Here is a 12,497-nt window from a genome sequence, read left to right as displayed (position 1 = left end):
CTGATGAGATCACATGTCCTACTGACTGAGCCGGCCAAGATGCCCCTGGAGAATTTACATTTTAATTAGAAAATATCAAATATTTTGAAAAGATGCCAAATAACTTTTAATAAATTTAACAGTGTCCAAAGATTTAAAGTTGTGGTGGCATTTGATAATTTCATGCCAGATTTTAAGGAAACAGTATTACCAGACTCATACCTATTTGTGTAGGGAAAGCAACAGATCCTTAAAATAATCATCTACCATGGGGTGTAAATGAAGTAACATTTATTTTTTTATTTCTTGTTTAAATTTGTATCGCTTTCCACAGGCATTTTAATAAAACTTGTAAATGTGTGTCTGGGATGTGGCTTGTTAAACATATTTCCTGTAAAAGCCATGTCTGTCTTTATTGAAGTGCACCATGACATTTCTTTTGTTTGTTTTTATACTAACCTGCTGGCACATTAATTCTTACCAGAAGCCAAAGTGATTTCAGGGCTTTCGCTTTCATTATGCTGTCTGCTGGGGCAGTGTTTTATAATCAGATTTGTAGATGCACGCGCATGTGCGTGCGTGCGTGTGTGTGTATGTGTGTATGTGTGTGTGTCAGGGGGGAGGGGCAGGCTAACTCAGTGAAGTATCATTGATCACATTCTACTGTTTCCAAGGCTGTTTCCCAATTTGGTTGCATCTTACCGAAGATGAACAGACTAGGGAAAATATTAAGTGTACCCAGACAAGATGCCTTTCCTAATCTGGGTTTCTAGTGCCTTTCTGTGGCCAGCCAGTTCAGTGCCAAACATCTGGGAATTGCTGAGGGTCCTTTTGCTTCTGTCTGTTGGTTTAGAACCCATTTGCAGAAAATGAGGAATCACAGCAAAGGTCGATGAGGATTTTGGGAATGAACACGTGGGATCTTGCTCTGGAATTAATGAATTTTGATTGGAGTCTCTTCAATTCAATCCACGAGGTACGTGAGTAGTGAAAAGATAAAATAAATGGTAGTGCTATTTCACTGTGAATTCTTCTTCGGAGAACATTTGTGTGTGGCTAGGTTTTAAGAAGATCCATCATCTGGTGATGCAGTTATGCTTAGGATACCATAGCCCAGAGATATTTGGGGACCTTAAATACATTGAAAGACTGACAGAAACCTAGGAAAATCAGAATACATGATCATGCTTTATTTGTTCCTTATATAACCATACGTGTACTGTAGTATAAATATGCTATGTTTTTATATGTATGGATATATATGTATTTGCATGTTTATGAAGCTCTAGGGGGGGTTGAAGAGCCATTTTACATTTGATGACTTTAATACTGATCCTTTTATTTTTTCTGTAAAGTTTACTGTATGTATACGAGAACCATATTTATGTACTTACCTACATACACATACAGCCATTCTTTTACTCAAAAACATTCTATAAATTTAGATTATGCTACAGGACATAAAGTACTTTCTTGAAAACTTTGAGATATATTCCAAATTTTTATGTTCATCAACCCTCCCTTTAAAAGACAGCTTAAACATTTATAATATAGTAGGGGAAAAATGCTACTGACAGTTAAGGAATAAATGTAGCCAGTGGAAAAGGCTCACAGGAATCAGGAGATGAAAAATGAGACAGCCCTCTGCAACCATATGTTGCATTTGCTTTGACATGTAGTAAAATGTTTCATTACAAAACAGCCTTTCCTTCTGAGGAAACTAGCGCAACTTGAGGACTTGAGCTTCACTTTCACTTTGGAATGTCTTTTAAATGTCTTCATATTGTCTCATTAAAAACAATTCCAACATTATTGTAATCTAAATTTTATTTTGCACGCGTGCGAGAGAGAACGTGCACCTGTGCACGCACATGAGCAAGGGAGGGGCAGAGAGAGAGAGAGGGAGACAGAGAATCAATCTCAAGCAGGCTCCACACATCAGTGCAGAGCCTGATGCAGGGCTCGAACCCACAAACTGTGAGACCATAACCTGAGCCAAAATCAAGAGTCAGGCACTTAACTGATTGAGCCACCCAGGTGCCCCTATAATTTAAGTTTGAGCAAGTAGTGAACTCATTCAAGCTAAATGATTTGTGCCTTTGGAAATGTTAATAGAATAGGACATGTCCCTGCTTGTACTGCTTACTCAGTGTGAGAACTGGCGTTACTTCTGCAAAACACACAGTGCAGACGCACCCCTGTTCCTCTCTGCATCCCTGTTCCTTTCCCTGCAGGGAAATCTCCCTGTTCCTCTGCACATGGTCAGTCTCTATAAATAGTTGCTGGTTTTACTCAATTTTGTAAATTTTGGACGTTGCCGTAATCTTATCATTCTCTTTCTGTTTATGATTTTACTATATCTTATATCCGTGGTTCTCAAAGAGTGGGTACCCAGACCAACATCATCAGCCCCACCTGGGAACTTGTTATAAATGCAGGGTTTTGGCCCTACCACAGACATACTGAATCAGAAAATTTAGAGGATGGGCCCAACCATCTGCTTTAACAGACCTCTAGGTGACTGATTCACACTAAAGTTTGAGAACCTTGTCAGAAGACTCTACCTGTGAGAGTTTAATGTGCATCTTAACAAATACTAGTGACAAACATTTCCCTTGTTTTTGCTGATAGAGCAAGTTCAGGAAGTTTGGATTCGATTCAGCCTATGATTTAAACTTTAGAACTTACTAGATTTTCATGTAAAAAGGCATCATCTGCACTTTCTAAAAATAACGTTTATGGGCAGATTCCAGGTGAACATTATTTAATAAGATCTCTCTAAAACTACGTTGTTGATCTCTCTAAAACTCCGTTGTTTCAAATTGAATATGTTGTTATTCTCAAGACCTGTGATGCTGTGAGAGCTGCTACCTGAAGTAGCTCTGAAAAATGAACCAACTTTTGTATCAACTTGTGTTTGTGCTAAAAATAAATGCTGGTACGAATCTGCCTTTCAGCAAGAGCTGATCTACTTCACGTTCAGCCGACAAGGAAGCGGGGAGCACACCGTGAACCTCAGCCTTCTGCTTCAGAGATGCAATGAAGTCCAGCTGTGGGTGGCCACGGAGATTCTGCTCTGCGGCCAGCTGGGCAAGCGAGTGCAGCTGGTGAAGAAATTCATCAAAATCGCTGCGCAGTGAGTTCTGGCGCTGAAAAGCATAATTCCTCTCGTCTCCTTGAGAGAGTACATTTTTTTCCTTGTGATGATAAGAAGGGTTAGGAGGTAAACGTATAATACTGAGTTAAGTGACCAAATGATGGAAAAGGTCTCTTCTTGAATATTTATGTCTTTGCATTTGAAGTATTCCTGCTGTACAGTGTCAAAACACTGGCCTAAAGCAGTCTGCTCTGTGCTGCAGGATGATTAAGCAGGCAGCGCAGCACCCACATGCTCCATCCTGGGGCAACAGGGAAGGTGATGTGAGCAGGGAGAATCATTGCAAATGAGGTGCATTTGAGGATTCTGCTCTTGACTGCTTGATGCCCATGGTGTGAACTTGGCGAACTCTTTAGCAGGCCCTGCCCTGGTCAGTCCCAGCTGACCTCTGAGCCACACCCCCTGGGTGCAGCCACTGTGAATGGCTGTCTATCCCATACACACCATCCTCCAAACCTGGACATGTGTTGTTGGCTCAGCCAGAATGACCCCTTCCACCCTACAAATGGTTGCCATTCCTAAGACCTAGGTCAAATGTTGCTTCCTTCCTGAAGTCATCCCTGACTTTCAAATGCAGGATCAGCCATTCCCTATCCCACTCTCCCTCACACACATGCTTTTTCGCTTTTAGCTTCTTTATTATATTTTTTAACTTCTGTGTTTAGGTAGAATCCCTTCACTTGGCTGGGTTAGCCTCCAGAGGGCAGGGACCATTGCTAAGCAAACATTGTACCTGAGATGTCTGGGGCAGAACTTGGTAAATAGCAGTGACTCAGTAAAGGTTAGTTGAATGACATTTGAGTAACTTGCTGGGAGCATCTCTTCAAATACCAGGTTCGTATCTTGAGAATGCTCTTGAGGCAGCTTCCAACAGAAGTAGGCAGCATGAATCAGAATCTTGCCCAGTTCCCTCTGCCTCCCATCTTATTTCTCCTTTGTCTCCCAAAATAGTTTTTACATCACACCGTTTTGGAGTATATGTCCATGTAACGCATTCGGGAACTATATATTCATCATTCATTACATGTGCAGATCCATGCTGCACTGACCCTGTGCACAATCCCTGGCTTCGAGGAGTCTGCAATGTGCTGGAAAGGATGCCTTGATAATTAAAATGGCTAATGTGCAGAAGAGAAGGGGGGGGTGCCCTGTTCCAAGATCAAGTTCTGTTGGGGGCCTTAGAGGAAGGGAAGCTCTTAGGCCAACAATGTGGAAAAGGAGGATTGGAAAAAGATTCATGAGGAAAGTAGCATTCAAGTCTGTATTTGAAATCTGGGTGAACTGGACAGATAAGATTCCAACAGTTTACACTCTCCATGGAGGTGAACCTCACTGGAAGAGGGTGTTAGAGGGGCTCACTGGAGGCAGACCACATATGGTCAAAGAAAGGAACCTCATCCACTTTGGCCAGAGTGGAGGGGTATTTGTAAGAAAGGTGTGGGAGAGCAAGAGGTTGATCTGCAAAGGAAGATAAAACAAATTGTGAAGGATGTTGAATTTCAGGTCAAAGAGTTTGGACTGAATTGAGAAGACAGGGATTCATTACCAAGTGTCTGTGCAAGAGACCCATAGGAGCAGAGCTTTCCCCCAGGAAGGTTGATCTGGAAGTAGCACATAGACTGAACTGTAGGCAAAGAGACCCCACAGGCATGATGTTTTGTTTACCTAGCAAGAGATGATGGAAGTACCTAGCCTGGTGTTTGGTGTTACTGACAATGGGAGGAGAGAGAAATAACAGAGACGCCTACATCTTGGATGGTTTTTATGGTGAATGTTCCTTTTTTTGATTTGGCCAGTGCATTCCAAACAGCCTGTGCAATTCATAAAGGTGAGGCTCTTTTGGATCAAAAGCTTTCTTATAAATGCCAGTTACTTGGAGAAACGGGATGTTAATGTCCCAAGGAGTAAAATGACACCACACAGCTTAGTTCCAGTATAAGATTATATCTATCCTCAGGGAAATGAAATATATTCACATCTTCTCCTTATGGCCCCATGCTCTTGAATTATTTACTGTACTGGTCTCTCTGTCCCCAGCCCATGGAATAGAATGCCAACAGAAACATAAAGTTAAATTCCTCATAATCACACTAGTAGGAATAACCAAGGGAAAACAGTAATTTCCATGATCATGAAGTGTCTCCCCTGCCTAAGGCATCTATTTGCATATTCATGTTTCCCTTCCTTCTCACCAACCCCATCCCCCACCTCTGTGGTTTGAGTGGAGTTTATTTCCTCACACAGACAAAGGAATGTTTGCTAAACTGGAATGTTTCAGTGTCAGTCTGTTCTTATCATGGAATGAATGAACCTGGGTAACAAAGGATTCCAGACTGGATTGGTATCCAACGTTGGTACTGTATCAATTTGTCTTCTAGAGAAATCATTTTTTCTACTTACAGGTTCAGACATTAGTTATATGTGCTTTTTTTTTAATTATTATTGTAAGGATGACTTTAAAAAAAGGCAATTGTTTATGGGAGCTAAAGATAAAAAGATGAGAATTCTATCTAAGATTGCAGATAGATAAATGGTGTTGAATAAAATGAGGAATAATAAACCTTTTTATAATGAATAACGATAAAACCATTTCCCCCAAGAGTCTTGTTTTCAACTCCAGAAAGTGCTGTGTGAAAAGCTGCCTGTCTACAAGGCTTTCCGGTGACGGGCAGAATATAAAAATGAAATACGTACATACTCAAGCCATAAGGAACTTAATGTCTAGTGAGGAATCACAGAACCGTGGAGCCTGGGAATGTGAGAGGACCTGGGAGTAAGCAAGAGCCTCCAGCTGACGTGCTGTGATGTAGGGGCTGGAGAGTTCTTGCTGACCACAGGAGCCTCTCACCTCAAATCATCACTTCAAAAGATGAGCTGACTGAAAAAGAAGGGGGTATGCCTGGCTAACTCAGTTGATACAGCATACTCTTGATCTCTTGATCTCAGGGTTGTAAGTTTGAGCCCCACGTTGGCTGTAGAGATTACTTAAATCTTTAAAAAGCGAGAGAGAGGAATGGAGCTGACTCAAGTCTGTCCTGGCTGGTGTGAACTTTCCAGGGGTGTGATGAAACAGAAAGGGTAGACTGAGGGAAGTGGATGACAGAAGGGAAGCAGAGTCAAAGTATTGATGCCTTTAGTCACCAATGATTTACAAAAACAGGTGGATTTCTAAATCATTGACCAGAAGGCATCTTTATTTGTTTATCATGGAATATACCAAATAGCGTTCACCTAGGAGAATGGTGGCAGAAACCGGATGAAGTGACCAATCAGACTGAGTCTTGAGTCCTCTTGCCTCCCCTCTAACTGCAGTCACTGGGCCCATGGAGACCCAGCAGTGGGGGGTCCTGCAGGACTGTGTCCACCCCACATATTCTGGACCCTAGGTATGGAGACAGCAGCACCTTTCCAGGTTCCACAATTAATGGGGATAGAACTTCGAAATGCTCCCCGATTGACCTTCTCTGCCCTGGAGCCCAGGCACAGCTGTATTGGGCAGTATCTAGCCCATGGGGCTGGAACTAGGAGCAGGCCACTTAGGGAGGACCTGCCAGGGCACACGCAGCTGTGTATGTGCCCCACATACACAACCCCGTGGGGGTCCTGCCACAACCCCAAGCATTCTTCTGGTTCTAAACTAGATACTTTTATACCCAGTCTGTGTCACTGGAAAGCAGTATAGTTTCTGGGGACAGTTTTTACCAGAACCTTTAAGTTCAAGGATAGCTTTTGACGAATCATGTAATGACTGGAGGTCTAACTTAATTAAAAGAACGATAGATAGGGGCACCTGGGAGGCTCAGTTGGTTAAGCATCCAACTCTTGATTTCAGTGAGGTCATGAGATCAAGCCCTGCATCAGGCTCAACGCAGAACTTGGAGCCTGCTTGGGATTCTCTCTCCCCTCTCTCTCCACCCTTCTCCTGCCTGTGCACATGCTCTCTCTCTCTCAAAACAACAACAACAACAACAACAACAACAACAACAACAAACCTATAAATACAGTTGAAAAGTTTTATACACAGGGATACTCATTGTTGCATTCTGTATTGAATTGAGAATAACTTAAATGTCAATAATAGGGCAATAAGTAAACACATCATGAAATATATTTTTGATGAAGTTATAGAACCACTGATGATAGGGAAGAATTCATAATATATACTGTATCAGAGTATAATTGAAGAAGCAGGATACAGAGTTATATATACACTGTTCCCAAGTTCCATCTAAGATATTGGTGAAGATGTGATGGGAGAGACAGCATCTGGTACAAGTTAAGTTATTATACACCAGGTAGTTTTTATGCACTGGCTTACTGTTGAGCATTTTCATATTTCTTCATATTTATCAAATTAGAGTGATTTCTTAATTTTAAAAACTAGTCTCAGAGAAGTGTTTTTTTAACGCACCCCAGAAAAAGGAGTGTCTGCAACTCGCAGGCTGTCCTGGCTGAACTGGGAGACCAAGCCCCCTCTGGGGGTTTTGAGAGTTTGTGGAATTTTAACCAATTAGGTTGAAGGGCATGACTGACGTTATGCAGAACAGATAAGCTTACAGAGTGAATGGAACTCAATGGGATTTTATTTTGCGTTTTTTCCTCCTTCTTTTTCTCTAAATGAGAAATGTGGGACAGTATCCCCCATGATACATGCCATGTTTTATATAGATATGTAATACAGTAGCTATTTTGTTGATAGCAAGGAAAATGCATCTGAATGTCATGGGAGGGGAAGCTTGGACCACTGAGGTGGGAGGGGCTTGTCTGTCAAAACATAAAGACAGCATCCTGATTAAAGAGATGGGCAAGAGAGCTGTTATAATGAGAGTTTGCTCTGTATAAAGAAACACGAATTCATGAGTTTTCAGTTGAAATTTTAAATGCGTCATCCAAAATAGATATTTTAAAAGGAGGAATCTTTTGAGGCGTCTGGGGGGTGTCAGGAGCACAGATCTTTCCCTAGAGGTAAGGATGAGCCCAAGCATTTGGAATCTGTCCCCCGTGTTAGGAACAGTGGAGGGGATACCACTCCCCACCCATCGGGGCGGTCAGTGTGTGTTGGCCATGGGGCAGAGTTCAGCCCTGCCCTGGACATTGAACTCTGTGGCCTAGGACAGTCTTTTGGGCTTTATCTTTTGTGGCCTTCTGGCAAAAGCACGTTGCTCCAAGTACCTTGTACTTTCTTTTATTCCATAGCTGCAAAGCCCAGAGAAACCTGAATTCTTTCTTTGCTATTGTGATGGGTCTCAACACTGCTTCTGTGAGTCGGCTGTCGCAGACCTGGGAGGTGAGCCTTGGGGGCCCACATGAAAGGGGGAAGTGGGATAGGGACAAATAAAACTGAAGGGGAAACATGCCAACAAAAGGCCTTTATTTAAAATACATTGACTTAAATGGTTTAAATGAGGTTAAGTACCACTCAAAAAAAATGTTAAAAATGAATGTGTCAAGTAGAACTATTTTGATCACATGGTCTTCAGGATGGTTCTATTATATATATAATAGAACATAAATTGTACACACATGCATATTTGTTTTCTGCCCTGCTGCCATGATAGTGTGGTTACAGTCCCATGCTAGTCCTTTTGAAGTGATGACATATGTCCAGAGCAGATTTGTTGAGATGCTAATGAATTTAAGCTTCTGGTCCTTTCTCTTGCATTGCCCCTGGCATTGTGTTCAGTGGAGGATGTGTATCTTTGTAAAATTTGCAGACATAAAGTAATTTTGTATTCTTTTTTCCAAAGAGGGGCCCGCAAAGTAGTATGTTTCAGGCTTCACAAGTCAGGGCTCTGCCTCTGTCAGTGTTGCGTGATAATGGCCATTCCGGTTCTAAGGTGGAGAGGCCCACTCAAGTTAGTCCAAGTTCTGAACCGCAGACTATAAAGGGCCTATGAGAAAATAACTGAAACTGAGATGCCCCTAAATGTGTCTAGGCACAGATACAGGGCTCTCAGCCTCTCCCCGGGCCCCATCACCTTCTTTTTGGACTTTTGTTTCTTTCTCTGCCTCTCTGTTCCCTACTGACTGGCTACCGCACTGCATGCACCTTTTCTCTCCCTCATCCTTTTCTCTCCCTCATCCTTTTCTCTTTAACCATTCAGGCTTCTTTCTCCCTTATGACCCTGAGCTCCATGTGGCTCCTGTGGTCTCAGTTTCTCTCCAGCCCTCTCTGATTCAGCTCCTGTCACTACTCCATTCTGATGGTCCCCTGATTCAAACTCCTACAACCTAGGCCAGCTAGCTTTTTCTTACATTAGATCTCAACTCAGAGCTCTGAATAACGGGGATTCACTGTCTTTGCTTCAGGGGCCATACTTCATTGGAATGCATGGTGGTGACCTGAGGGTCAGGGTCACCGCCCCTTAAAGGAGTGCAAAAGAAAAGAAACGAAAGGTCTGCCTTCCCTGGTTAAGCAAACACGACCTGCACACACATTGTGAGATGAAAGGAGATGGCCAACAAAGGCCACAGTCAATCAGAGCAGGAGGGAAAAGGCCAGCAAGGGTCAGAAGAAAGTGGAATTTGAATTAAACCTGGAAAGAAGCTTTGATTTGCAGAAATTGAGAGGAGAAATAATTAAGTTCCAACAGCATGCATTTCATGCACATGTTGACTGCCTACCATGTACAGGGCACTCATCAGTGCCATGGCTGGTAGATAATGGGCCGGGCAAACAAGAAGAAGGTCTTGGACCAGCTCCACTTGGACCACAGAAGGGCAAGTGGGGACTCACAGCAAACCACGCAGCTAGAAAGGGGCAGAGTCGGAATTCAAATTCAGACTGACTGACTACTAAGTCAGTATGGAAGGTATCCAGTATTTCCCTTAATCGTGTCAGAGCTAGGCTGGAAAATCCCAGGTGCTTCTTGCTTGGGCCCAAATTTTTATTTGGGAGGATGGCATATGTTTCTACCCTCTATGATGTTGATGTGGTTGCTCTTTACTATTCAGTAGTAGTTCGTTCCCACTGACGTGCAGGCTTCATCACTTAGGGTTTTTATGGCCTTTCACCATTTAGCCCTCTGCTGTGAAACACAGTTCTATCATTTAGACAAAAAATGTCAGCCAATATTATTTCCCACTCAGCAAGAGTCTATAAGAAGACCAGAGCATTCGCCGAAGGTGGGATATGGAGCTGAAATTCAAGTTTGTATTAAAAAATCACCCGTGTGTGGAATGTCTGACCAGCTAGATTCCTGAGTCATGTAGCTGTGCATTATTTTAAACTGTCTTGAGCAGCATTCCCAAGGAATGTCACATTAAGGAATGATGAAGATTGCCTAGTGAGAAGCAAGTGGCGTAGAATCAAATGATAGAGGTATTTATGCTCAGAAATGGGACACATGCCAGCACAGCTTAGGAAAAGTTCCCCCTAGTGCCTCTGAAAATAACTGACTTCTTTGACCTTTTCCTTTTTGTATTTCGTTTGTTTGATTTTAGAAAATCCCTGGGAAGTTTAAGAAACTTTTCTCTGAACTCGAAAGTTTAACAGTAAGTAGCAAGCCAAAGGGGACTTACTCTTCAAATTAATGGATCGTAACAAATTTCCTTCTAGATTGTAATGGTCAGCACGTTGTCCAGTAGCTTAGCCTACATCACTTGTGTATGAAAATGTAGCTTTACTTCTTAAGGAATGAAGGAATGGACAGTTAATGCCTCTTCCCCTCCATGGAAAAAGGTAGTGAGAATGGTCCTTTTGACCTCATTTGGACAATGAAGATTTTTAAGTACCTAGTCCATTTCAAAGCTTACAGAATTAACTGGTATACATGGAGTGTGTGGTCAGTGTCTTATGCATTACTGTTTTCTCCTATTTCTCCTTTCTACCATTTCTTAGATTTAGGGTTTTTTTTTAATGTTTCAGAACACAATAAAACAATGTGCTCTTACTTTCTGTGCATTGTCTGTGCATTATAAGGGAGGTGTTTCTTTGCAGTGTACCTAACAAAAGACTTTGGGGTTACCTCATGATAGAAATTATGCAGAGGAAACTGTACTTAAGAAACCTATTTGAGGAAAATAATAGGGCAATCAAAAGGTGCCTCTCTTTTGCAGTCATTTCCCATTATTATAAACCAATAAGTTGACTTTCGTTCATTGCCTACATTTCTTGCCCTAATGTAGCGAGTTTATTCTCCTAGGAAACCTTTATCTACTTTGTTCTGAGGAAGAACCTCTCAATATCTAAATCATGTTCAAATTGTATAGCAAAAGTGGATTTAGAATTGTTTCTGTAGCACATTGATTTTTCTTTCTCTTTGTCATCTGCTTGGTTTGGCAGGATCCTTCCCTGAATCACAAAGCCTACAGAGATGCTTTCAAAAAGATGAAACCACCCAAAATCCCATTCATGCCCCTGTTGCTTAAAGGTAACAATTTTGTTTTATGCTGTGCAATTCCATCTTCAGAAATGTGTCATTCTAACTACGCAGGGCTGAAAAAAACAGGAGGGACTCTAGGTGTATTTCGTGAGACTAATTTTGACATTACACCTGTGTTTGCTTGTGATTGTTTTTCAAACGCTCAATTATTTCTGAGGTACCAGAAATACTTAATTGTACCCGAGAGATAGCAAAGCATTTTCACCTGACTTCCAAAACTTGGGACTGGAAACATGTGTTTTTATTTTGCTCTGCTTCTAAGCATGGTCTTAGTTTCTTAGAGTTTACCATCCACTTAATTCAACCAAGAATAAGGCTGGGATAAAGAAACCAAACAGTGATCATGCTCTCTATATTTGCAGCTTAAATTTCAGGGATCTCCCTGACTGGCTGCTGCTGTGTGAGAAATACCTGTGGTCAACACAGGCAGTATAGTGGATGAAAATTATTGGTGGAGGACGTACTTTCTTTTTCCAGTAATGGAATCCATTTGGGAAAATATGTTACAGCTGCAAGCTAGTCCCCTGACTGCTCCTATAGAGCACCAAATAATTCATCCTGAAACATGTTAGTTACATTTGTTAATGAGATCTCAGTGGTCTCTTTCAAACCAAGAGGTTTAATTAAAAGGAAGTTCTTTTTATACCGGCCTATTCTGCTAACATTCAGTATATATTCTACCTAGGTGCTTTCCAGGGAAAAGGGATTTGGTCTTTTTTTTTTTTTTTTTTTTTGGCCATATTTTGATTCTTCCCAAGGGTTTTTGTAGGCATACTCTTTTATATAGCCTGTGCCCTTCAGAGGCATGTAACTTCTGCTAGGTCTGGCCCCAGTAGCTGGACTCGTAAATGTGATTCTGGAAATGAGTTACCTAGTAACTGTGTTGTTGGATGTCCTGGCCAGGCTCCCTGCCTCCTCTCCCCCCATTGCTACCCCCACTGACAATAAAGCTGATCTTCCTTCCTCAGCTTCTCTCC

The 12,497-nt window shown here is 41.9% G+C and overlaps 1 protein-coding gene across 1 annotated transcript in view; it reads left to right on the top strand.

Moving 5' to 3' along the window:
* The window catches only part of RAPGEF5 (Rap guanine nucleotide exchange factor 5), a 224,491-nt gene that overhangs the window by 194,040 nt on the left and 17,954 nt on the right, over positions 1 to 12,497 (top strand). The window contains exons 19-23 of the mRNA XM_042967977.1: positions 833 to 955; positions 2,937 to 3,115; positions 8,333 to 8,423; positions 10,580 to 10,630; positions 11,421 to 11,508. Of these exons, the coding sequence (XP_042823911.1) occupies positions 833 to 955; positions 2,937 to 3,115; positions 8,333 to 8,423; positions 10,580 to 10,630; positions 11,421 to 11,508 (532 nt within the window). The remainder of the gene's footprint in view (positions 1 to 832; positions 956 to 2,936; positions 3,116 to 8,332; positions 8,424 to 10,579; positions 10,631 to 11,420; positions 11,509 to 12,497) is intronic.

The sequence above is a fragment of the Panthera tigris genome, chromosome A2 (genome assembly GCF_018350195.1).
Source record: "Panthera tigris isolate Pti1 chromosome A2, P.tigris_Pti1_mat1.1, whole genome shotgun sequence".
In the NCBI taxonomy this organism is placed as follows: domain Eukaryota; kingdom Metazoa; phylum Chordata; class Mammalia; order Carnivora; family Felidae; genus Panthera; species Panthera tigris.
The sequence above is the reverse complement of the archived record's forward strand: the minus strand, read 5'-3'. Positions and strand labels throughout refer to the sequence as shown.